Source organism: Pantherophis guttatus, chromosome 3 (assembly GCF_059756535.1).
Source record: "Pantherophis guttatus breed Tessera chromosome 3, ASM5975653v1, whole genome shotgun sequence".
NCBI lineage: Eukaryota > Metazoa > Chordata > Lepidosauria > Squamata > Colubridae > Pantherophis > Pantherophis guttatus.
The window spans coordinates 149,460,352-149,485,772 of record NC_142065.1 but is presented as its reverse complement, the minus strand read 5'-3'; the positions used below and the strand labels follow the sequence as shown (position 1 = coordinate 149,485,772).

The following is a 25,421-nucleotide window of genomic DNA, read 5'->3' as shown; positions in this document are numbered from 1 at the left end:
AAAAAAAGGCAATTTTGATTCTGTTCATGTAGTTTGTAATTGTTGTGCAGCCAGACATGAACAAGCATCAGTCAAAGTTCTGCAAAAACCACTTCTAGCCAAAGCAGTATCTTGCCTTTTTAATGCTGAGCCTGGTACACCCCAAAATAACAGAACTGGTCTTTTGGAGGGATTGTGGAGAGGTTTTTTTTTTGTTTTTTATAGCTCCTTCTACATCATGAGAATCCTAAGGACATTTGCAAGAAGCACACTATATTAAGTATTAAAAGATAATGCTTTTAATAATATTGCATTGTGTGTTGTGGGAAAGCAAAAAAATATGCATAAGCAGATGATTATTCTCATTAATGGTTCATTAAGAGATCATCTTGGAGTATTTTATATATCTGACAACATCTTGGAGCGAAATCATGAGCACATTCATTATCAGCTGGTGAAATGATAGGAACTTGGCTTCAATTTCAGCCAAGTTTCAACTCTTACAAAACCACCGACATTCGCTGCTTTGGGATTGTAAGGTGTTCTGTCAGTGGACAGCCAAATAGAGTTTGTTGTATATGACATGTAATTGGATTGAGTTAGGAAATCTGTGGGGAAAAAATCTAATTTGAAGGGAGGTCTGTTACAGGGCAGGGGTGGCACAGAGGACATCACCAGGTTATTTAAATTTGTGCTGTGGTCTTATTTATATTCAGGATCTATCCAATAGATGGATATATATCTCTTCCTGAGATTCATATCATTGAAGGAGTTCTGTGTTTGTGATTTTAAAAAATCACAACTGGTCTTTTAAAAAAAAAGTTGTTCTGTTGCTTGTGTGAAATAATTGATGCTACTACTTTGATAATGTTTAAAGAATGAGGCCTTTTGATAGCAGTAGATGGGGTCTAATATTACAGTTCCAAGAAATCAATGTTTAGTACAAATTATGTAACATATCTCCTGAAAGTATGTACTTTTGGAGTTTCAAATGAAAATGCTGGAATATGGTCATATTGAATGTAGCCTTCCATCTCTAACAGTTTACAGTACCTAACTAATAGAGTGTGATTTCTGCCCCTACCATTTATGTATATTTGAAAGGAACAAGAACCATGAGGTGCACTTTTTGAAAAATGATATGCCACACATGTATTTTGTATTTGGCTATGATAAAAATCGTAAGAAAGAAATATAAATTCTAGAAGGTGTTTGAAATACAATTTGCTAGCAAAATCATATAAATTCAAAATGCTAGCAAGCATTATCCTGTGGTAAAATAAAAATAATCTATATATCATCACAATGATATCATTATTATATTAAGATATTTAAATTTAGTGGCTGGAGCAATGGGGTTGTACAGTGAGGCAGAATTCACAGTTGTGGTTGATTGGTTCTGCATGAGATAAATTGCGCTGTGATTGGTTGCTGTGAGTGTGGAAGGGGAGTTTCCCTTTTCCCCCGCCTTTTTCTTTTGGGTGCCCTGTGTGCTCGATAATTTACCTCATAATGCTCCTGTTTGCCTGACTATCTTGTTTGCTGTATATATAGACGTAAAATATATTTCTTTATATAAAACTACAAGTTCGTGTCAGTGACTTTGACTTCATTTGGACACCTGCTGCACAATTCCCTGACATATTAGTATCACCATAATTTAAAATTTACATTTGAATGTTGTTGACTAATAAAAATACTCCGTCCTTCTGCTTCATGGCTGTCATTCTTCTCATTGGTTTCCAGATCTTCCAAAAAGCATATTTGTTGTACATATTTGTTTTCTTGAAGCTCTTTATTGGATGTTTGCTTTTTAAAGCAGGTTTCTGGATTTTTTTTTAGTTGGTTACAGTAGTTATTTTTGGTTTATTGATTAAATGTACATTCCATCATACTCTCAATGACTCTCAGTGGTTTACATTATACATTACAACAACTCAAACATTCTCAGTACGTTTAAAACAAATATTGACTTCATAAGAACCCCAGTAAAGACAGAAAATTATGTTGACACTGATTTTAAGATATTGCAAATCGAATTCTACATCTTTTGTTTTAGTCCCTGCCTTCTAACTTCATTTGTGTTTCCTCTGTTTTTCCATAGGCCAAGGCTGCAAGCACAAAGAAAGTTTGCTCAGTCTCAGCCAAACAGTCCCAGCACAACTCCAATAAAGATAGTTGAGCCATTATTGCCCCCTCCAGCTACACAGATCTCTGACCTCTCCAAAAGGAAGCCTAAGACAGAAGATTTCCTTACGTTTCTCTGCCTTCGAGGTAAGACATTTTTCTCCATCTTGCCACCTAAATCAAGAGACAGATTCAGACTTTGAAGGTTTCCAAATGTTATGAATTCATTAACATATATTCTACTTGATGGTTTTAGTGATTATTTATTTAATTATTAGGATTATATCCTGCCTTTCCTTTAGGAGCTCAAAGTCCTATACAAAGCACTTCCTCCTCCAGTTTTTTCCTACTATACAACTATGTTGGGTGGTACCCTGAAAAGGATAGAACTCTATTTAAGACAGGACTCAAATAAAGCAAAGTCCCAGGTTATTAGATTGAAACAAATGCACCTTTCAGACCTCTTGCCTGAACCCATAGAGGCTGCATCTTTCTACATGCTCATTTTTGCCTTATGTTCAGGCAAATGTCTGAATTGAGGCTCTTGGACACAGTGTAAATTATGGTTAATTTGAAATCTGTCAGGCCAGCAGCAACTGTCTTATTCATAAATAAATCTCTTATGCATGTTTCTGTGTTAGTTTATTTCTGCTGACAGTTCTATAAATGGCTTGTAAGCTTCAAATAGAATATTATTCTGAGTTCTCACTATCTAAGCATTAGGCCAGGATTTGTTCTGTAAAGAAGACATAGCTATTAAACATCGAGATCCTTCTTCCCAAATAGTTATAGCTATCATTATTTAAGTTAAGTTAAGTACAAACATGCCCACTGTCACTTTATTAACTGGAAATATTCTCTGTACTGAAACAAGAAGTGCTTTATGGATTAAAGAAATTGGTGCAATTATATATATACTTTGAACACATGTTCTAACTTTGGTTTGTTAATTGTTCTTTAATTTATCTTTATATGAACTGTGTATTTTTAATTATTATTTATCTCAGTATAATGTAGAAAACAAGTTTTATTTGGAGAACAGAACCTTTGCCCTACATTACATTGAATTCAAGAAGTTTTGACATTTGCAGTTTGTTCAGAATATCATCTCTTTTTGTCACAAACAAATTGATTTAGAAAAGAAGAGATGGGGAGAGGAAATATTCCATATAAGGAAATAGGAAGGAAGGTATTTGCAGGACATAGAGAACTGCAAGAAAATCTCATCCTTCCACCTCCACCCACATCTTGGATTGTAACATTATACTTCCACATAATGAGTTTTCTGGAAATAACTGTTGGAAACTCCCCCAAACTTCCGTCCAACCTTTTCAATTTCTTTCACTTATAAGTACAGTTACTGTGTATATGTCACACATACAGCTATTTTTCTTAGAGGGGGAAAAAACGGTTGTGAGAGATTTGAGTATAGGCATGCAGTTCTCTGTTAGTTTGCCCATTTTAAATCCTTCCTCTCCTCCCTGGCATTTTTTTCCTATTGTGTTCCAAATGTATGTGTTTAAGGTAATCATATGTTTAGAATGCTTTGTGGGAAAACAATGGGTGGTGAAAAGAATGATACTAGGTTTTGTTTAGTCTGCCTATTTTTTTGCTTTGCTTCAAAAGTCTGGTGGATTCCAGAGGTTCCAAGGATATGAGTTAGTTTCAGCCTTAGTAACCAGCAGATGTGCTTCCCAGGAATATTTATTAACATGGAAGGATCAAAAAAAAGTCAAGATGCCGACTGGGATGTCATCATGGGATCAAAGCCCCAATTATTTTTACATGCATTGCGACTTTGATTGTGTTTTTCTATTGTTGTGACTTAGATGAAGTTCAGAGCACATTCTCCTACGAAGAGGAAAAACGTCAGTCAGAGTGGGGATACATCCCGTCCAGCCAATGACCGAGTCCTATCCAAGCTAAAGCTCCGCCCCCTCGAGGCTGCCCCAGTTCTTCGTCTCGGTCTTCGCCTGACAGGATGTGTCCTCCTCTGAAGACAGTTTTCCTCACATCTCTACTAGTCTCCTTTCGCTGCCTACGACTTTCTTCTCAACTGGCAAGTGTTTCTCGATCTGCAGGCTTCGCGCCTCGCAGCGGGACAGTTTTTTTCACCTAAATTTGTGCTGCGTGTAAACGGCCTTTGCCTAGCAGCTATTATGGCACTAGCGGCTCCTCGCCAGTTCCCCGAGTCGCGATTGTAGCTGGACAGCTAGCGACTGAAGAGCGCCTATTTCTCCAGCTGATCGGCGCTAACGGGGGTGATCGGAGAGATAAGGCTGGAGCGGACGCTCGCCTTAACCCACAGCCGTCGCTCATAGCCGGAGGGCTTGCGATATGGGCGCGCGCTTTCCTGGGCTTGAGTTTACTGCGGAGAGAGCGCTACTCGTTTTTTGTCTGTTGGCGCCCATTTCGGCAGCTCCAATTAACTTCAAAATGGCGGCTGCCATGCGGAGCTCCGACCGGCCTTCCTCCTCATCCACCAGAAGGTGCCATCCCAGCGACCCCCTCGAGGGATCATCTACCTCGCTGCCTCCGCCAAGTAAAAGATCCCGTTCTAAACGGGATAATTCCCAATCTTCAAAATCTGGGACTTCACGTGAGGAGCAGCGTCGCCATAAGGCCATAGAAAAGGCCTTTTTGAAGGCACAGTCACATGCCTTAAATCCTGAGAGGCCTGTCTCCCAACCACCTTCGGTGTCACGCTCTCCTCGTTCGGTGAGGGACCTCTCCCCTGATGTTTTAGGGGACCCTCACGCGGTCTCTCCTTCGGAGCCCCAGAGACTTTTTCAGACCCTTCCGGATTCTGGACAGCCTCCTGTCCCTCCACCTCCACCCCCAATTCCAGCTACTCCTATGACTGACTCTTTGGAAGCCTTTATTTCTAGGGCTATCAGACAAACTATTTCTGAATGCCTGAGCCAGGCTCCAGTTTCTACCGGCTTAAGGGTCTCCCCTCAACCCCTTTCTGAGGCCCGGGAGGGTTCCTTGATGAATCAGGAACAATCTGTTCCCCAGGTTAACCTCGACCAAGCCTCGGTTTCAGAGGCGAGGATTATCAGGATCAAGCCTGGTCAGATGATGAGGGTTTGGGGCCCGACCAACCGGCCTTTATTGGCCTTTTCAAACCTCAGCTCTTTCGCTCCTTGCTATTTAAGGCCATTGCCATTACTCGCTTGGGTTCCCCTCCCTCGGCTGCTCCACCTTCATCGACATCGGACCCTGCAGCGGTCATGTTTGTAGAGCCCACCAGCGAACCCTAAACCTTTCCAGCCCGAAGTTGTTTACCGACGTTCTACAACGCCAGTGGGCCTTGCCTGGGGCTGGTCCTAGCCCGAATGGCTTGGACAAACGGTTCTACAATTCTGCCTCTCCTCTAGCGGATATTCTACAGGTTCCTCCGGTAGATCCTCCCATCGTAACCTTGACTGATTCGTCTCATCCCACAGGACCTCCCGAAGATTCTCTTAGACCTGAGGAAAAGAGAGCTGAAAAGACTCTTCTGAAAGGACACCAAGCTACAGCCTGGTCCATTCGGGCCTCCACTTTGGCCTCTTTTTTTAACAGAGCGGCCTTACTCTGGCTTAAACAACTACAGGCCAGGCTCCCTCTCTCGGACGCAAGGTCTCACCAGGACTTAAATAAGATTGCTGCAGCTCTCGAATTTTCAGCGGACGCCACATTGAATTCCACGCGTTTTTCAGCCAGAGCCTTAGGTGCTAATGTAACATCTCGCCGACTCTTATGGCTCAGAAACTGGCAAGCCGACATGCGCAGTAAATGGCAACTCGCTTCGGCTCCTTACGCCAGTGGGTCCCTCTTTGGTTCAGCCTTGGAGCCCCTGCTTGTCGAGACCAGGGATCGACGAAAAATTCTTCCTCCGGCTACTCGTCGTTCTGATTCCCGTTTCTCATCTTCGCGGTTTCAGTCCTTTCGGGCCTCTGGTCCCTCCTCCTTCCAACCTCGGGGTCAACGATCCTTTTCCTCCAGACCTCAACCGGATTCCCAGGTTAGACAAGGGTCCAGATTTCCCCCTCGTAGGGCATACCGAGGTGGTAGGGGGGGTCGTTGGTCTCGCAGGGCTAGGTGAAGAGCTTTTTCAATCGCCTATTGGGGGTCGCCTCTCATTCTTTCGGGATCAATGGGCTTCCTCCATCAGCGATTCCTGGGTGCTTAACACCATTTCCTTTGGGTTGGCATTAGAGTTCTCCTCCCCTCCCCCCTTCCGTTTTCTTCCATGCCCCGTTTCCCGGGACCCAGTTAAAGCGGGGATTATTTCAGAGGCTATTGACCATCTTTTACGAATCGCCGCCATTGAAAGGGTCCCTGTTTCCCAACAGGGCCACGGGTTCTATTCCCGCCTTTTTGTTGTCCAGAAAGCTTCGGGGGGTTGGCATCCCATTTTAGACTTGAAGTCGTTGAACCGGCACATTAAATACCGCCGGTTCAAGATGCAGTCCCTTTCGTCGATTCTTGAATCTATTCGTCCCTCTGATTTCCTTTCCTCCATCGACCTAATAGAAGCCTACCTGTATGTCCCTATCTTACCTTCCCATCGACAGTTCCTCCGTTTTGCTTTCAAGGGAGCTCACTATCAGTATAGGGCATTGCCCTTCAGGCTCTCCTCAGCCCCTAGGGTATTTACAAAGATTATGGCCTCCTTGATAGGACACATCCGATCCCATCTGATTCGCCTTCAGTTTTATTTAGATGACATATTAATTACGTCCCCTTCCCTTCGGGCAGCTCACGAGGACTTGTCCTTTGTCCTTTCCTCCCTTCAAACCCATGGTTTTTCAATAAATTGGTCCAAGAGCCACCTGTCCCCTTCCACCGGTATTCTTCATTTAGGGGCCTCTATTGACACCCTTTCTACGACACTTTGCCTCTCGCCGGAATGCCAGTCCAATCTCCGTTCCTTGGCTCGTAAATGTCTAGCAGCTGGCACGGCGACTGTTCTCGTTCTTTCCCGTCTGTTGGGCATGATGGTTTCCACCTTCGGTATTACACCATGGTCACGTCTGCATAGTCGGGAGCTTCAATGGCTTCTGTTGCCAATTCAACGCGCGAATCTAGAGGTCTCTTCCCGTCGCATCCGGCTACCTGAACCGGTTCTCCGCTTCCTCCTCTGGTGGACTTCGCCTGCTTTATCCCAGGGATCTTCTTTCAGAGAACCTCAGAGACTCCAGCTTACTACGGATGCGAGTCTCTCCGGCTGGGGGGCTCATCTTCAACACCACATGGCCCAGGGTCGGTGGACCTCTCAGGAAGCTAGCCTCAGTATCAACTTGTTGGAATTGCGGGCCATTCGACTCGCTTTGTTACATTTCCATGATTTAGTGGAAGGTAGACATATCTTAGTTCTAACCGATAACACTACAGCTAAGGCCCACATAAATAGATTGGGGGGTACTAGGTCTCGTTCCCTGATGGACGAGGCCCGTCTACTGGGCATATGGGCTGAGGAGCACCTGGCTTCCATCAGGGCAGATTACTTTTCGGGATCCGACAACATCCAGGCTGATTCTCTCAGTCGTTCGCAGGTGGATCAGGGCGAGTGGTCTATTTCCCCGGAGCTCTTCCAAGACATCGTTTCGAGATTTGGATGTCCTGTTCTGGATTTGTTCGCTTCTCGTATGAATCATCGTCTTCCCCGTTATTTTTCCAGGTTCCTGGACCTTCAGGTGGAAGCCACGGACGCCCTCCGCAGCCCTTGGCCACCTGGGCTTCTATATGCTTTCCCTCCCCTTCCGGTGATCCCCAGGGTCATAAGGAAATTACTCGAAGAACGGGCCCAGCTTCTCCTAGTAGCTCCATTCTGGCCCATGCGTCCCTGGTTTGCGGACTTGATGAACCTCTCAGTGGCTCCTCCTTGGCAGATCCCTGTCTCCAAGGTTCTCTTGTCACAAGGGCCTCTCATCCACCAGGATCCGGAGTGGCTTCGCTTAACCGTCTGGCGGTTGAGTGGTTCCTCCTGACGGAGGCCAGGGTTCCTCCGGAGGTCGTCTCCACGATTCAGGCTGCTCGCCGACCCTCTACGGTCCGAATTTATGAGGCCACGTGGAGGTCCTTTGCCTCTTGGTGTTCTTCAGTTCCGGTGTTGCCTACTTCAGCTTCAATTATCCACGTTTTGACCTTTCTTCAAGCTGGCCTTCGCAAAGGACTTTGGCCCAACACGTTACGACACCAAGTGGCCGCCATTGCCTCTATTTTGTCTTGCGGCTCGAGGGATTCCATCTCACGTCATCCAATCATCACGACTTTCCTTCGAGGAGCTACGAATTTACGGCCCCCTACAGTACATCGGTTTCCTACATGGAACCTGAATAAGGTCCTTAAAGCCCTCATGTCTCCTCCCTTCGAGCCTCTCTGTTCTGTTTCTCTCCACTTCCTTTCTTTGAAGGTTGCATTCTTAGTGGCAATTACTTCCTCCCGCAGGATTTCAGAACTGGCAGCATTGTCCGTGCGGGCGGACTTATGCATCTTCCACAATGACAGGGTGGTACTCCGGCTAGACCCATCATTTGTTCCCAAAGTAAATTCACCTTTTCACAGAGCACAGGAGCTCATTCTCCCTGACTTTTGTCCTCGCCCTTCTCATCGGCTGGAGAGAGCCTGGCACACGCTGGATGTACGCAGGGCATTAAAGATTTATATAACCCGAATGGCGTCTCACCGGAAGATGGAGGCCCTGTTTGTTGCTTTCCATCCGGCATCTCTTCGGGTCCGAGTATCGAGTGTGACTTTGGGCCGCTGGATTAGGGCCACGATTGCCTTGGTTTACCGTCAATCTGACTCTCCTCTTCCTCATCCCATCACTGCACATTCAACAAGGAGTGCTTCGACGTCGGCCGCCTGGGCGACTCAGGCTCCACTCGAGGAAGTCTGTCGAGCGGCCACATGGACTACTATCAGTCCCTTCGTCAGACATTACAGAGTGGACTCCTTCGCTTCCGCCGACGCTGCGTTTGGCAGAAGGGTGCTCAGTCGGTCCATCTCGCTTAGAGGTTACCGGACCAGTACCTTCCCTCCCTGGTGACATCAAGCTTTGGTATGTCCCCACTCTGACTGACGTTTTTCCTCTTCGTGGGAGAATGGACGTTGGTCTTACCTGATACGTCCTTTCTCGACAGTCAGCCCCACCCTTGGGTACATTCCGGTGGTGGTTGGGGGGTGATATTAATTTTCTATCGTTTCAGGAGGACACGTCACACGAGTCCATTGCTTCGCCTCAGCGAAGAACTGGGGCAGCCTCGAGGGGGCGGAGCTTTAGCTTGGATAGGACTCGGTCATTGGCTGGACAGGACATATCCCCACTCTGACTGACGTTTTTCCTCATGTCGAGAAAGGACGTATCAGGTAAGAGCAACGTCCATTTTATGACCAATTCATGCAAAACTCCACGTAATCCCAAGGGGTTCACATACTTTTTCTTGCAACTGTATATATGCATTACCTTCATTCTGACATGTTAATTATCATTATAGAAGATTCCCAGGGGTTTTAGAGTGTTTGACATTGGTGAGAAATATGGCCAATGAAAACTGCACTGTTTATTTTTTTCCTATACCAACACTTTGCATCCAATTACAAAAATAGCATCCTGTCTCTTCCTAACAGAAAGAAAGACACTGCTCCTTTATAGGTTTCTGTTAAATAATGATAGTTATTAAACTCTCATTCACATTTAGCAATCAGCAGATCTAAATGATGCTCCTGACATACTCACTAAATGTAGTTAAACAAATCAGTGTTTTAAAGAAACGTAGGCATAGAACATATTTTAATATTTAACTAATCATAACATCAACCACAGTAATCACATGAGGGATGCTTATCTTTTACTACAGAATAAAAACTTTCAAAATGTCTTAGAACAAATGTATTGATTTCATAATTATATGGATGAATTCTTAAACTAGCATTGTTGGTATTATCATGAAACCTTTCAAGCACTTAAGTTTTACAGTGAAAATCAAGCATACTTGGTATGATGCTTTTTACTTCAACTGTGATTAGAGAAATTGCATATGTAACTTTAATACATTTTCTGAAAAACAAGGTTTTTAACATGAATTTAGTTAATAATTAACATTTGAATATACTTTGTTACTGAAAAGTATTGGATATTTGTTTTACCACGTTATTCTTTTGTGTGTTTTTGCTACTGTACTTAATTGAGTAACTTCATATCAGGTTTAGTTCCATAGCAGAACTGAGCCTAAATGAACATAAAGTCTGCAGGTTCAGCTTTTCTTGCACATGTAGTATAATAGGAACTAAGAAAATATAAATGTTTTTAAGGGCAGTTCTCACTATATTGCAAGGATAGCAAAGATTATAGATGAATAAGAATGAGTGTGATGGCTCAGAGGAGACATTCTGTATAGTTGGGACTTTCCCCCTCATCTGCTCAACCTGGTCTGTATATCTAACAGCGAGAGAGGAAAACTCTTCTGTGCTATGGTGGCACAGTAGTTAGAATGCAGTATTGCAGGTTAATTCTGCCCCCAGCCAGGATTTCGGTCCTGACTAGCTCAAGGTTGACTTAGTATTCCATCCTTCAGAGATAGTTAAAATATCTTCACTGTGAGTTGGATTGTATTTGGGGGGCGGGGGGTGAAGTGCACTGAGGGAGCTCAGCCAATCTCATTGCACATATGTTGTGCACTGACAATAAAGATTTGAATTGAATTGAAATGAAATTGTTGGGGGCAATATGCTGACATTGTAAACTATTCAGAGAGTGCTGTAAAGCACTATGGAGCGGTATATAAATCTAAGTGCTAGTGCTGTTTCTTTCCTGAACTTGCTGTTTGTCATGGTGTTTGAATTTTCAGTTCTTTAACCCTAATTTCCTTCTTTAGTTTAGTCTCTCATTTTAACAGAATAACAGAGTTGGAAGGGATCTTGGAGGTCGTCTAGTCTAACACCCTGCTCAAGCAGGAAACCCTATACCATTTCAGACAAATGGTTGTCCAATCTCTTCTTAAAAACCTCCAGTGATGGAGCACTCACAATCGGGAGGCAAACCTTCCACTGATCAATTGTTCTAAGTGCCAGGAAATTTCTCCTTAGTTCTTTCTTGGATCTTTCCTTGGTTAATTTCCATCTATTGCTTCTTGTTCTGCCTTCAGATGCTTTGAAGAATAGGTTGATCCCCACCCTCTTCTTTGTGGCAGCCTCTTAGACATTGGAAAACTGCTATCATGTCACCCCCTAATCCTTCTTTTCGTTAAACAAGGATTTACATATTCAGTTCCTGCAACCATTCTTTATAGCCTCCAATCCTCTAATCATCTTTGTTACTCTTCCCTGCACTCTTTTAGCATGGAACTTCTCCAATTCGAAGAGACACTTTTTCGGCAGGCTGAGGCAAAGAGGCAGTCCCAGAGAAATCTGGGGACTGGGCAGGGGACAGAATGTATCTGCCCTCAGTGTGGAAGGGATTGCCACTCTCGAATTGGCCTTTTTAGTCACACTAGATGCTGTTTTAGGACCTCTTTCCAGAGCACAATACCATAGTCTTTTGAGACTGAAGGATGCCAATGTAAACTCTTTCTAGAATCACAACATCTTTTTTATAACCTGGCAACTGAATGCAATATTCCAAGTGTGGTTTTAACAAGGCATTATAATGTGGTGCTAACATTAAATGTGATCTTGATTCTGTGCCTCTATTAATGCAGCCTAGCCTCTTTTTTTTTGGTCAATGATTTTATTTGCAATTTCCTGTGTTTTTTCTCTACTGATTCTAGATGACTTCTAGGTTCTCTTGGAAAGAGGTTCAGGCCTAAGCAGAAAACCAATTAGCCAAAACATAAATAACAAATGTACATGCCTGCGTGTATGTTTTTACGTGTGTATTTCAAGTTTTTGATTAAAAGCCATGTAACCGGGCATTGCTTCCTAAATTAATCTCTGAAAGATTTTTCATTTTAAAGTATTGTAATCCCATCTCCAAAACACACACAATCAGTTCCTCAAATTCCTACCCCACCCGCATGTTTCCTGTCTCCAAATATCCACAAGGGCCCCCTTAAAGAACAATAGGATCTGCTGCAGTTGAGTGCATTTTGAGCTCAGGTTAAACAAAGTTAAATCAGCACAGTTCAAAAAGTGTATTGGAGCAGTTAAGAAAACATGAGTATTGATAGGTAAGGGAAATTATTATATTTTCATGCTTTCAGGTTTTTTTGTGTGATTCTACAGTGCCAAAAATAAGAACAAAATTATACACAACTTCCAATTTTATCTCCACTATTATAGGAAGAAAGGTTTAGACTAGGAATTTCAGAGATGTGTGTGTTTTGTTGTTTGAGAAATGATGTGGTTTCTTACTTGCAATCTAAAGTGGTACATTCCAGAAATAGTTTACCCACCTCTAGTAGAAGGAGACCATAGAGAAAATTATTGGTGACAACTGCATCATATTGCACTAAGATTAACCAACAGGACAAAGTACTTTAATTCAGCTGCAGTTAAAATGAACATACCAGCCAAATGGGAGAAGGAAAATGTAAGAGGGAATTCTTGAAATCAGTAAGTGCAACCTAAGAGCCCCTAAGCAGATTTTCCTATCTGCACCGAGTAATGCTTCAGTAATTTGAAGTATTGTCCATTCAAGTCCATGTGCTTATTTTATATTGTATATTAAGTATAAAGACAAAGGATTCCTATAAATGACATTGTTTACAATAATTCTAAAAGATATTTATACTCAAACCCCACACCCAACCCCAATATTATCTTTAGTACAGGTAATCCTTGTGTTTTTATGGCATTTGGGACCAGAAACTTGTTAAGCAACACAGTTGTAAAATGGGATATCATATGACCATGTCATTTAGAGATGGAAGTCATGGTTGCCATCATTAGACAAGGACCTTGTGGGTCATTAAGCAAGGATCTCACATGATCACAAAGTTCTGACTTCCTGTTGCTTCCCAGTTGATTTGCTTGTGGGAAACTGACAGAAAACATCAAATTGTGATAATGTAACTTCAGGGGCGCTGTACCACCAAAAAGCTGGTATAACTTCCCCTCGTTCAGTATTGTCATAACTTTGAACAGTCACTGAACGAATGGTTGTAACCCAAGGGCTACCTATAGTTGTATCTTTCTACATTCTTCCATGGTTTCTGGTATGTGTGGGGGGTTTTTTTCTCTTTCAGAAAAAAGCTGAAGAAAGGTATTTAATGGAAAAGCCAGACTCTGCTTAATTCTCTAGTGGGGACGTATGTGCTGATTATGGGGCAAGTGCTTCCCAGGTGTAGAATGTGATGTGTCAATAGCAATAGCACTTGGAGTTACCACTCCACAGTGCTTTACAGCACTTTTTGAGTGGTTTACAAATGTCAGCATATTGCCCCCAACAATCTTGGTCCTCATTTTGCCAACCTTGGGAGGATGGAAGGCTGAGTTAACCATGAGCCAGTCAGGATCAAACTGCTGGCAGTGGGCAGAGTTTGCTTGCAACACTGCATTCTAACCACTACACCACCTCGGCTCCTCTCAAATATTGTCTCAAATCACACTGTTTTCAGGAAAGAGCGAGATGAAAATCTTACAAATCTTATAAAATTGATAAGCTTTTGGCCATTAAAAACAAAACAGGATGTCTTTACTACGGGCTGTCCTGGTACTTGTCATCACACTGCTTATCTCTTGTTTAGAATTCTTACACTACAATTGCAAATGTGGGTAATCTATGGGAGTTGGCAGCTTATATATTTAATAAATTAAGGTGATCATATTCACTGTCATCATCTCATGCTTGGTTCATCTGCTTTCAGCTACTGATCTTCCTCCTCATCTCTTGAATCTCACTTTTGAGGATGTCCTGATATTGCCTCTTATTTTTCATCTTTGAAATGTTTGGAAGTAGTTTATAATGGGAAATTATCTCATGTCTGATTTTTCTGTATTTAACTCAGGTTTTCAAGCAAAATAGGACTTTATACTTTGCCCAGCCTTGATACTTAAGCATCATTCATAGTAAGCACCGATTATCAGTGTCATCTCCCCTCCAATACTTCATTTTTACTTTAGAATTCTCCTTGTGTTTTAGCATTGAAAAGTAAAATATATATTCTCAGTATTTTCAAATACTCTTCAGCAATTTGATCCACTTGCTTAGCGGTCATCAAAGGAGAATCTGTCATCAAGCCCAGCCTTAGTAATAAAAAACAAAAAATATTTTGCTAAAAAATATAATCCTTTGGTTTATTATTATTATTACCTCTGTTATTTATCTTTTCTCTTCTCTGAGAGTGAGAATAAAGTTAAGTTGTTCCCTTTAGATGATTTCAATTACCACAGTCAGTCTATTACTTATCTATTCCTTTCCTATAAAAAAAAAAATAGTAACCCCTAAATCCCGTCCACATGCCACTACCATAAAGAATAAACAATTATGACATGTTTTCTCTACTTCCACCAGCTGCTTTAGAGGGGTTGGTAGCAGTGGGGATAACATTGGGCCATATGTCACAGGCATAATTCTAGGCTGTCTAAGGTCCACTAGTGATGTAAGATGGATGCTTTGAAGGGCAGGCAGAGTCCTTCTGCAGACTTTAAATTGACTCTCCAAGAAGTGCTCTTGTTTATTGAGGCATAAGCAAGCTCTGCCTACATGTTTACTGCAGAGAGCAAGCCTGTATGTTGTTTCTCTATTTCCTCTTGGAAATGATAGACCTGAGTCCCATCAACCATATGGACCTTATACCTCATACTGGCAAGTGGAAAAGCAGCCTGTAAATAGATCAAATTTCCTTTGCACTGATATTCCTGGTTTTATATGAATACTGAGCGGAAGATAAGGTAACATATCTAGGATTTTCCATCAATATGTATCATTAAATGAAGTCTCTTGTCAAACAGGAGAATCCTTAATCCTTAAGAAATGTAGCCTTTGGCATTGGACATGTTTATTGGTCAAACCAGAGGTCTCCATAGCAAGATGTATCTTTATCCACTGAAAAGGCTCCAATTGTTTAGCACTTCTAAAGAGTACAGCTGAGCTGTATTTAATTATGAGAAAAGGGAAGGATTAGAAACAGGAATGGGGAAGCTCAGGCATATATTTCATAGAAAAGAATCCAATTTTTCAAAAACCACAACCCAAATTACGGTACCCCAAAAGCTCTTGGACTGAAATAGCTCCTACTGAATTTATAATGTACCAATTTAATTTGTGCCCAGATTTTTTTAAAAAAAACATTTAATTTGCACTTCAATAATTATGGTGAATGTTTTGACTGGTATTCTTAAGAGTAAACAGATACTGTATTATATTCTTGATTTCATAGTTCTCTTTTTAAAAAAGTGCATGAAGCCAAGAGAAAAGGAAAATATACTTGATGCAGGGACCAATATTTACATTTTCTATATTTTTAGTCATGTTTCCCCATTACTTTGCAAGTTGCTACTTGCAGCTTGGTTTAATAAGAAATTCTGTGATTTGCTTTTAAATACTGTCTAGTGGGATTTGTACCAGGCGGGTTTACTTTTCATCTTTGTCATGCAGAATTCAAGATTTACTGGTACACAGTTTGCTTTTTATAATCTTGCCAAGAGGATATCCATTCTGTATGTAAGTTCAGCTGTATGTTTTATGGATTTATTACTTTCCATAACCATTGCTGAAAACAACATTGCATTTGATCTTGGGGATGGTTCAGATAAAATAAATGCCTTTCAGTAATTTTTAATATTTTGAATTTTTAAAAGTTTTAAAAGTTAAGATGAATATTAGTAATGTTAATTTATACTCACTAACAAGTGATATTTAATCATAGTAATCACACATTAGATTTTGTGCTATTATCTGGTTTTCCCACTCTCCTTTTTGAATTAATGTCCCAATCTCAAAATGTGTCATTCTCCCCACTTAATTTACAGACGCACATTACAAAAGGCTTTGGATCAAACTATATATTATCTAGGTACTCTCTAGGCTGTACCTGGAATCCTGGATTTCTTAATGGAATCGATTCTGTAGGGGTTTGGGTAAAATTGGACGGAGGGGGTAACCTCAACTGAAAAGTTTAATTATTCTACTGGCAGCTCCATAGAGGTTATAACTTTGGAATACCTGAGCAAACTTTATGTCCCAAGGCTGATTGCTTAAAATGTGACTGATTGTGTTTCTCAGCAGTGAGTGTTTTAGTAGTATGGTGAAAAACATGATTATTTTATTGAAATTTGGTTTGCATTTCTGACATATGTGCCTAAAAACAAAAATCATAAACATTTGTCATCTCAAATGGCCTTCCAGTAGACTAATGAAGATAAGTGGCAAATGAAAAGGCCCCGAGGTGCTCTCATGTGAGAAGTAATGGTAGGTTCTTTGGCTTTCTTACCTTAAACCTATATTGTAAATAATGTGGACATCATTACATCTACGTTTTGTTACCTTATTGCACACAAGGTGGCATGCATATCATTTGCCTTACGAATTGTTTTCCACCAGAAGAGCTATTGTATACCAGACTGCAACATAATTACCCAGTGAACTTCAGTAGTTGAGATTACAGTTGTACCATTGTCTTTCTAATTCTAGTACCTGAACCAATTACACTACTTTGGATCTCCATTGTATCACAGTGGCCTCCATATTCGAGATGTTCATGTTCTGTTCATGACAGAAGCAGTATTTTTATATTGTAAGGATGGGTGAGGGAAACCTTGCGCTTATGAAAACCAAGAGGACTATACTAGAGACATATTAGTTCATCCTTTGTTCAAAAATGGTCATGGAAAAGTTCTAAAATATGTCTATATATGTATATATGTGAGTTCCTTTAAAAATGATAAACAAGATCTTAAATGCTTTCACCCCTACAGTGAAATGTTTTGTGTCTTTTGGATTCCAGTTCAAGTGAGTTGGAAGGCCAGAGTTTCTGAAGCGATGGAGGGCTGATAAAGCCATTACTCATATGCTATTTTTACAATTTAGGAAAGAAATGCTTTTGGGTCACATCAAAAGCATGCCCCCAAAGTGCTCAGCAGTTGAATTGCGACTTTAGCTGAGATGCAGGACAGTTTTCCAATTTAAAAATAGGAAATATTAAGTTTCAGTATCAGTGTCTGAGCAGAGGAAGAAGGTCAAAAGGTCATGATAGCCCAAATCCCTAGCTTTTTATACAAGTACATGTATAGTCCCATCTTGCCTTTTTGACTGCCCCACAAACAGCCTTTCGCAGCCATGCCTATCACATGAAAAATTCTTTAACAAATGCATGTAGGTGATTCGGATAAGAGCTATGGCTCAGTCCACTTGACAGAGGCCTTCCCAATTCAAATACTGCCATTTCTGTCTCCGTTCCTATATCTTTCCTTGACACACACAAATGAAGAGGTCACTGTTTGACCGACTCAAAGAGGTGAAATAGCTGAGTTTCATATGCAAACTTTTAGGGAGCTATGTTCAGTAAAGAGGTGGGGGGGAAAGGAGCATTTTTGAACTGGATATTCATTTCCTTGAGCCTTACACTGTATTCCTCAAAAGCTTTGCTGTTAATAGCCATTTTGAAACAGCTGTAATATTTATGTCCCTGACTTGTTTCCAGGTTCTTCTGCCCTGCCCAGCAGCATGGTATACTTTGGAAGTTCTCAGGATGAGGAGGAAGAGGAGGAAGATGATGAAGAAACTGAGGATGCGAAAGTGACCACAAATAACGCTTCATCTTCATGCCAGTCTACTCCTAGGAAAGGGAAAACACAAAAGCAAGTTCCTAATGGACATGGTATGTCTTTGAATATTGAGTTGGAGTGGAGAATATTGATGATGAGAAAGACAACCAAGGCAAAATTAGAGTTCTCTCTTCTGCCCAGCACCTCGTATTTATGAGACATGTAACCAATGTTAGTGCTATTGGAAATTATAGGAGTTGATATCCAGCATACACGAACAGCAACCAGTTGGGGAGTATGTCTGAAAAGTACCATTTTGACTCAAAATCCAATCTTTTTAAAACCTGATTTAAATAATTTAATTTAATAATTAAATTAATTATTATAATTTATTATTATAATTAAATATAATAAATAATTTAATTTCATAATGTCTTGGTGTCTCCTGTCTGCTTCAGAACCACATTTTAATGGTTTCTTTTCTGTTGAAAATGAAACTGGAGCAAAAGCGTTAATGTTGATGTTTACTAGATATGCAAACAGCATTATATTCATTCCAGATTTGGTATTGTGTCTAATTGCTAGCTTAGTATATCAGCACTGGCACTAATACAGCCTACTTACTTTTTAAGCTTAAATCCATTATTTCTTTGCAAATCAGCAGAGCTGCCTTAATCACAATGCACTTTCTTCACGTGACCTTCATGTCATATCCAGATAAATTGATCAATGCCTTGTCGGTATAGCTTGAAAAATGTATTTGGCATTGAGTAGCTGAAAGTCCTAAACTGTAACCGCCAGAATGAAATAATACCTAGGTCACTAACTCCCACAAAAGTCATACATATTCTATTGACATTGGCAGCACCTTCGCAGTAAATCAGTTCTGTGCTCTTTCTCTAGGACTCCATGATGAATTCTCCTGCCTTTGCTCCTCTGCCTTATTTTGCAGTGTCCTGACTAGGGGATGCCTAGTCAGCTTCTCTCATCAAAAGGAAATGTTTCTTTTCACAACTTATTTTCTTTGAAGAGAAAGACAATCTTTATGGAGCTGTTTCCTAGCTTGATTAGTTTCTTAAGCCAGCTTTCCTTGATTCATGTAATTAAAGTAGGAGATGTTGGTTTCATTTCTCCCAGTTCTGTTCTGCAAGAAGGTCTCTTTCTAAAGAATTACTAGGAACAGCCAACCTTTTTCATAATCCAACTGCTTCCTTCCTCTAATTATTGGAAGTTTAGCAGGAGAGAAGTTTCCCATTATGTTTTTCTGTTTTATTTTTGTTAATTTGAAGGAAGAGAACAGCTAACTTGATGGCCTCTTGTTTTGTTCTGTTCTTTTTTTCCCTCTGATGGAAGAATTGATTGCAGTGGAAATTGTGACTCTGAATTTAAACTAAGAAATATACATAAAATCCATTACAGTGATCATCTAGTTAAAGTAAAAAAAGATGAAAATACAGGTAGTACTCAACTTATACCAGTTCATTTAGTGACCATTCAAAGTTACAACCACACTGAAAAAAGTGACTTATGACCATTTTTCACATTTATGACCATTGCAGCATACCCATGGTCACATGATAAAAAATTGGATGCTTGGCAACTGGCATGTATTTATGGCAGTTGCAGTGTCCCAGAGTCATGTGATCATCTTTTGCAACCTTCTGACAAACAGTCAGTGGGGAAGCCAGATTCACTTAACAACCTTGTTACTAGCTTAACAGTGATTCACTTAACAACTATGGCAAAAAAAGGTCATAAAATGGGGCAGAATTCACATACAAACTGTCTTGCTTAGTAACAAAAAAATTTGGGCTTAATTGTGGTTGTAAGTCGAGAACTACCTGTATTTAATTGCTTAATTATTAGAATAAGGTACAGCACAATGGAAAGTGTTTGCAAAAGAGAAGGCAAAGTTGATGCAGGTTGCAAAAAATATAGGATCCAAATGCAAATTGTAATAAATTCTGTGGTTTAACTGAATTAGTCTGAAATAATGGCATGGTTACCATATAAATGACTGGTTGATTTATTGTATAGATAATATTAATCACTAAATGACATTGCTTCACAGCAGCTAATTATCTTTACTACATAATGAGCTTTAATAATGGCTTCGCTGGCGGTATGTTCATTTATTTTAAATTTTGGGGATTCAGAAGTAAAGGACAAACAAAGCGAAGCAGAACTGGTCAATAACTATTTTTGCCTTGCTTTTGAATATTCAGAAAAATCACATTTTTTTTTCCCATTTAATTGCTTCAGCTTCCTGCCCAGTTGTGGTTTCGATCTGTCATTTTTCAAAAGCTGCTGCTGCTGCTATTACTAATTTTGTTGCTTGTTACTTCATTGTGTTGAGAGATTAATTTGCAGGCATTCCTAGTTTAACATCATCATGAGTATATTTTGTAAGCCATTGGAGTGGGAATGCCAATCATAGCTCTGTCCTTGTAATGATGAATAGAATGTTTGAATTGAGCTTAATATGTTAGCAATTCCAATTTTCTCTTTGTTCTTTTATATGTTCTCACAAATAAATGCCTGTATCCAAAAGGTCTGAGATAGAACCACTGAAACTAGTTGCATACCATTGGGGTTTTTTTCAATCTTTTATTATTCTGGTGTCCTTTTTTGTAGTGGAATTTTATGCTAATACTTATCCTTGTTTGGTACAGGGTGAAAGTGCTTTATAAGCCACAGATATGATTATTATCTTGTATACGGATTTTCTCTGGTATATAGCTTCGAAATGATTACAGGTAGTCCTCAACTTATGACCACAATTGGGATCATAAATTCTGTTCCTAAGCAAGGTGATTTTAAGTGACTTATGCCATATTTTACAACCTTTTTTTGACCTCGTTAAGTGAATCACCCAGATGTTAAGCAAATCTGGCTTTCCCCATTGACTTTGCTTGTCAGAAGCCTGCTGGGAAGGTCACAAGTATCAATTATATGATTCTGGAACACTGCAACCATACTAAATGCATGCTGGTTGCTGAATTTTCATCATGTGACCATGGGGATGCTGTGACAGTCATAAATGCAAAGTCCAGTCATAATTTTTTCAGTGATGTCATAACTTTGAACAGTCACTAAACAAATGGTTATAATCCAAGGACTACCTGTATCTGTTTCTAACTCTGCCTGTCCTATGGTGATGAACTAGTGAGATTTATTTATGTCAAAAGTACACATTAATTGCAGTAGCTAACAGTGATGACATTTTCTGTTTGAAATAGAATTAATTTTTCTCATGCTCTTATCACATTTTCCCCCCTTTCCCTGTCCAGTCTTCAATGGATCCAGCAAATCAGTGAAAGAGAAGGAACCTGTTCAGAAACACAAAGTCAAAGACACAGTGCCAGCAAAGGAACGAAACAGTGAACACAGGACTGAGAGTCGAAAAGACCAGACTGCTGCTAATCACCATTCTTCAACAAACATGGGCTTTTCCACAAAAGGGCTCACGGCTAACAACCACCACACCCTTCATCAATCGGCTCAGGATTTAAGGAAACAGGTATTGTGTGATACATCAGTTGGGGCAAACTGGGTATCAGTTAAGAATTAAGAACTACTTGTGTGAAAGATTGAGAGGGTTTGAGAATGACACTGTGAAATAGAGTGATTTTAAAGTCATGGGTGTGTTTTTTTTAAGTTCCCCTTTTTGATAGGGCTTACTAAAATAAATAGCCATTGAAAAGATCTTGCTTTTCTGCAAGAGGTTGCTGATCATTCTATCCAAAAGCTGCATTTTGCATAAATTATACATCATTGTATTCTACCTTTTGATGTATTATTTAATTTATTTTTTAGGATTCTACCATGGCTTTCTGCCAGGAACTCAAGATGGTGTTCCTAGGACTCTCTCCATTACTTATTCCCCACAATACCAAGCTTAGGGTGGGGTACAGTATATTGAGAGATGATTGGGTCAAACCCAACTCAGGGAGTTTCAGCAACCAAAAGCAAACTCAAATAAGCATCTCCTCGAAGCTAAGGTAGTGTGTCAATCACTGATATAAGGTTTACAAAAACATCTGAATTTGGGAAAGACAGGTCAGCCATGATAAACATATCATCCCCAGCTGATACAAAAAAAAAAAAAAAGGTTTGGCATGCTATAGTAAATAAATAGATCAGCGCTCCTGATGGTTAATACAGGTTCTATCATTTTATTTCAATTTTATTGAGATGAATTGGGAGAAAATAGCCATCTATGTGCTGGATTTCATGTCAGCCTTTAAGACAGAAGGGCCTATCTCTCTAGAATATGTTTCCCTGACTTGTGTTTCTTTTGTAATGACTGCTTTATTTTTCCTCTCTGTGTCATAAGGGTTCTAATCTTTAATACCCCCCTGAACTAACTGAGCCTAAAACAAGGCTTTGTTTGGCTGATGTTTGTTCAGCTGGAAAAGGCTTGGAAATATCTGCATGCTTTTGACTCTTTGCCAGTTGGCACCCTTAAGGTAACCTCCCCATCTGTATTTAGCAATTAGGCCAGGAATCCCAAGCCATCTTTTGTCAGTTGGTATCTTTTCTGCTTAGCTGTCTGTAAATGTAAATCAAAATTGACAGACATAAAGCCTCAGACACAGGAGCAAGAAAGATTGATTTTAGATGGTTCAGGTGATCTTTCCTAACTAGCCATTTTATGTGCTAAGTATGAGCGCCAGGGTCAAATGCTTCTGTCTCACCTCTTCCAACTGTTCCTCATCCCTTGGTTGACACTTGATTCTCAGCTTGTATTGTACATTTGGAGTCCCCTTTTATGTGTAAATCAAGAAATTATAGTTTTGTGTCAGACAAATCTGGATTGGATTTCTCTCATAGTCAGTTAATTTGTTAACTGCTTTAAAGAGCTATTGAACAGGAATTGTTTGGTTTAGATGTAATGAAAAATCTGAATACTAACCAGAGATGAAGCCAGGTGGTCAGTGGGAGGGCAAAGAGAAGTCCTTGCCGTTCATGCCCAATTCATGGTTTATGAAACCCAGCATAATCATTCAAACTTAGTCCTAATGTTTACAGCTTTGTACTTTTGTTGCTGTGCTTGTTAATTTGGTGGAAATGTGGCAATGAAATTTCTCTGCAAGACCCACAATGAAATCGGGTCTTTAAGCATTAACCATAGGAATGCCTAAGACTTCTTATTCTTTCTATTGTGGACATATTTCCTTTCTGAAATGGGACAAGACGAGATAATGCAGAGAAAGGTTTATACATCATTTAAAAAAACACAGTAGGGGCAGAAAAAAGTACACAGACTGCTGAAGTAAAAAAAAATGTGACCCCCAATAATTTTAGTTATTTCTTGCTGTAGACGTCAAAGCCATCTTATGAGACTGATAAGGTTTCTTTTATTCTCAGCATAATTTGAAATATTCAGTTTTGAATAATACTTCAAAGTATCTACAGATTTTTATAGGATTTTTTCCCCAAGACCAAATGGTAGGAAGGAAATAACAGATAAATCAGAAAATGAAATACTGTGCAGTACGATGGTAAGGCTTTTAAAAACTGAGTATGAAAATCTTTTCATGATTGATATGGAATCATTCTTAATGTTGAGGAATTTTTAACATTCACTTGGAATGAATGAAGGTTGTCTTGCATTCATTTCTTTCCCAGATAGGGATATTAGCAAATGTTACTATAAAATTATAATATAATGTAGTATTACTGCCTTAAAAGTATGAACTCTTTCTTAATTGTCATACTAATTTTAGATGTAATATCTATATGAGTTCCTGGATCAGTTTACATAAGAACTACTGTAATGAAAAGGCTATTTTTTAGCACAAGTAGGTATGCGTATAAAGATATATAATGTTAGCATTAGTTCTTAGCACTATATTTAGATAAATGTCAACGTAATGTTTTATCCCAAAATATATTTTTCTCTCTCTCTCAAACCTTTTCTGTTTTTCTGTTACCAGTACATCTTTTATGTGTTGGTGTATGTACATATTTCTTTCTTCTGTTCTGATATGTTTCCTCTGTTACTTACATGTTTTCTCTCCCCTGCTATCCAGTCCCTTTCTCAATCACTGATAGGTAGAGAGGTTGGGAGGTTGGGAAGTCTAAAGCATTGGTGGCCTGTTGGTTATACAAACAGTGGTCAAAATGATGTTTCAAGGCTGGGCTGACATCTTACACATTTTTCAAATGTTAATATTAATTCAGTTTTTTAAACTATGTATGTATGTATGTGAATCTGAGTGTGACTGCAGAAAATAGAAAACACAGTTTTATGTTTGTGAATGCGTGGTGATTTTTAACTCATTAGCTGGTGTGGGTGTAACAAGTGATAAAATCTAATGATTGATCACTGTTACTTTTTACAATTCAATTAACTTCTTTCTTATGTGCTCAGTGTAAGCACTGCCTCGGGATGGAACTCTGACTCTAGAACCTCTATGGTGATCCTGCGCAGCGGGCAGTGCAGCCATTTATTAGACTGTCTCACAAAAGTTGTGTGTGTTTGGTTAATGGGGGGAGACATGTCAACAGTAGAAAGGTAAGAAACTGCCTACCACAATTGCGTTTGCTTCCTTTGATATCAGTTCTTCAGCAGAGTATTTAAAGGTAATCATGAGTAAAGTGCAAAATTTGTAAACAGTGTAACAACTGGAACTTACCTATTATAATTGGATAGGTTGGGGTTTTTTTTAAATTTTGATTTTCTTTCTGGATTGAAGCTCTTGGTTTAGCCTGATATAAATACTGTGGGGTACTTGGACCTCTCTGAGCTTGATTGTTTTCTTGCAGATATTTCATTACCAAACTAGGTAACATCATCAATGCTAGAAGAAAGTGGGATTTAATCTCTATTTATATATAGTGGCTGCCCAATCAGTGTTGATGGGAGTGTTGTTTTCCTCTTGGTGCTTCCTTAATTTGGCTGTCGTTTACTGTAGGCAAATCTCCACCCAGGAACAACTATTCTTTCTGCATTAGCAATAGCACTTAGATAGCTCTATCGTGCTCTAAGTGGTTTACAGAGACAGCATATTGCCCCTAACAATCTGGGTCTTCATTTTAGCGACCTGGAAGGATGGAATAAGCAGGAATTAACACCGGGATTAATACCAGACCAAGAGTAAATAGTACCCAAACAAGAAATAACCAACTCAGACAAAGAACAGTCTAATTAAGGATCTATCAAAAAACAACACTTCCACCAACACTGACAACACTTGTTCAGCCACAGAAAGCAAACCCCATTCTCTGCTAGCACTGATGATATTACCTAGTTGGATAATGAAATGCCTGCAATCAAACTCCGAGAGCACCAAGGATTCTGCAGATCAACATTTAGCTCTAAATATTCTCTTCTATTGGCACCAGTGGTGAAATTCAAATTTTTTTTACTACCAGTTCTGTGGGCGTGGCTTGGTGGGCATGGTGTGACTTGGTGGGCGTGGCAGGGGAAGGATACTGCAAAATCTCCTTTCCCTCCCCACTCCTGGGGAAAGGATATTGCAAAATCTCCATTCCCACCCCACTCTGGGGCCAGCCAGAGGCAGTATTTGCCGGTTCTCCAAACTACTCAAAATTTCCACTACCAGTTCTCCAGAACCTGTCAGAACCTGCTGGATTTCACCCCTGATTGGCCCTAATATTAATAGTCAAGCAATCTACAATAAGATTTGTGCAGTGTATCTGAATGAGACCTG

General features: G+C 40.0%; 1 protein-coding gene across 1 annotated transcript in view; it reads left to right on the top strand.

The window, feature by feature from the left end:
* The window catches only part of JARID2 (jumonji and AT-rich interaction domain containing 2), a 242,420-nt gene that overhangs the window by 176,118 nt on the left and 40,881 nt on the right, over window positions 1-25,421 (top strand). The window contains exons 4-6 of the mRNA XM_034429207.3: window positions 2,084-2,253; window positions 17,679-17,855; window positions 21,033-21,262. Of these exons, the coding sequence (XP_034285098.1) occupies window positions 2,084-2,253; window positions 17,679-17,855; window positions 21,033-21,262 (577 nt within the window). The remainder of the gene's footprint in view (window positions 1-2,083; window positions 2,254-17,678; window positions 17,856-21,032; window positions 21,263-25,421) is intronic.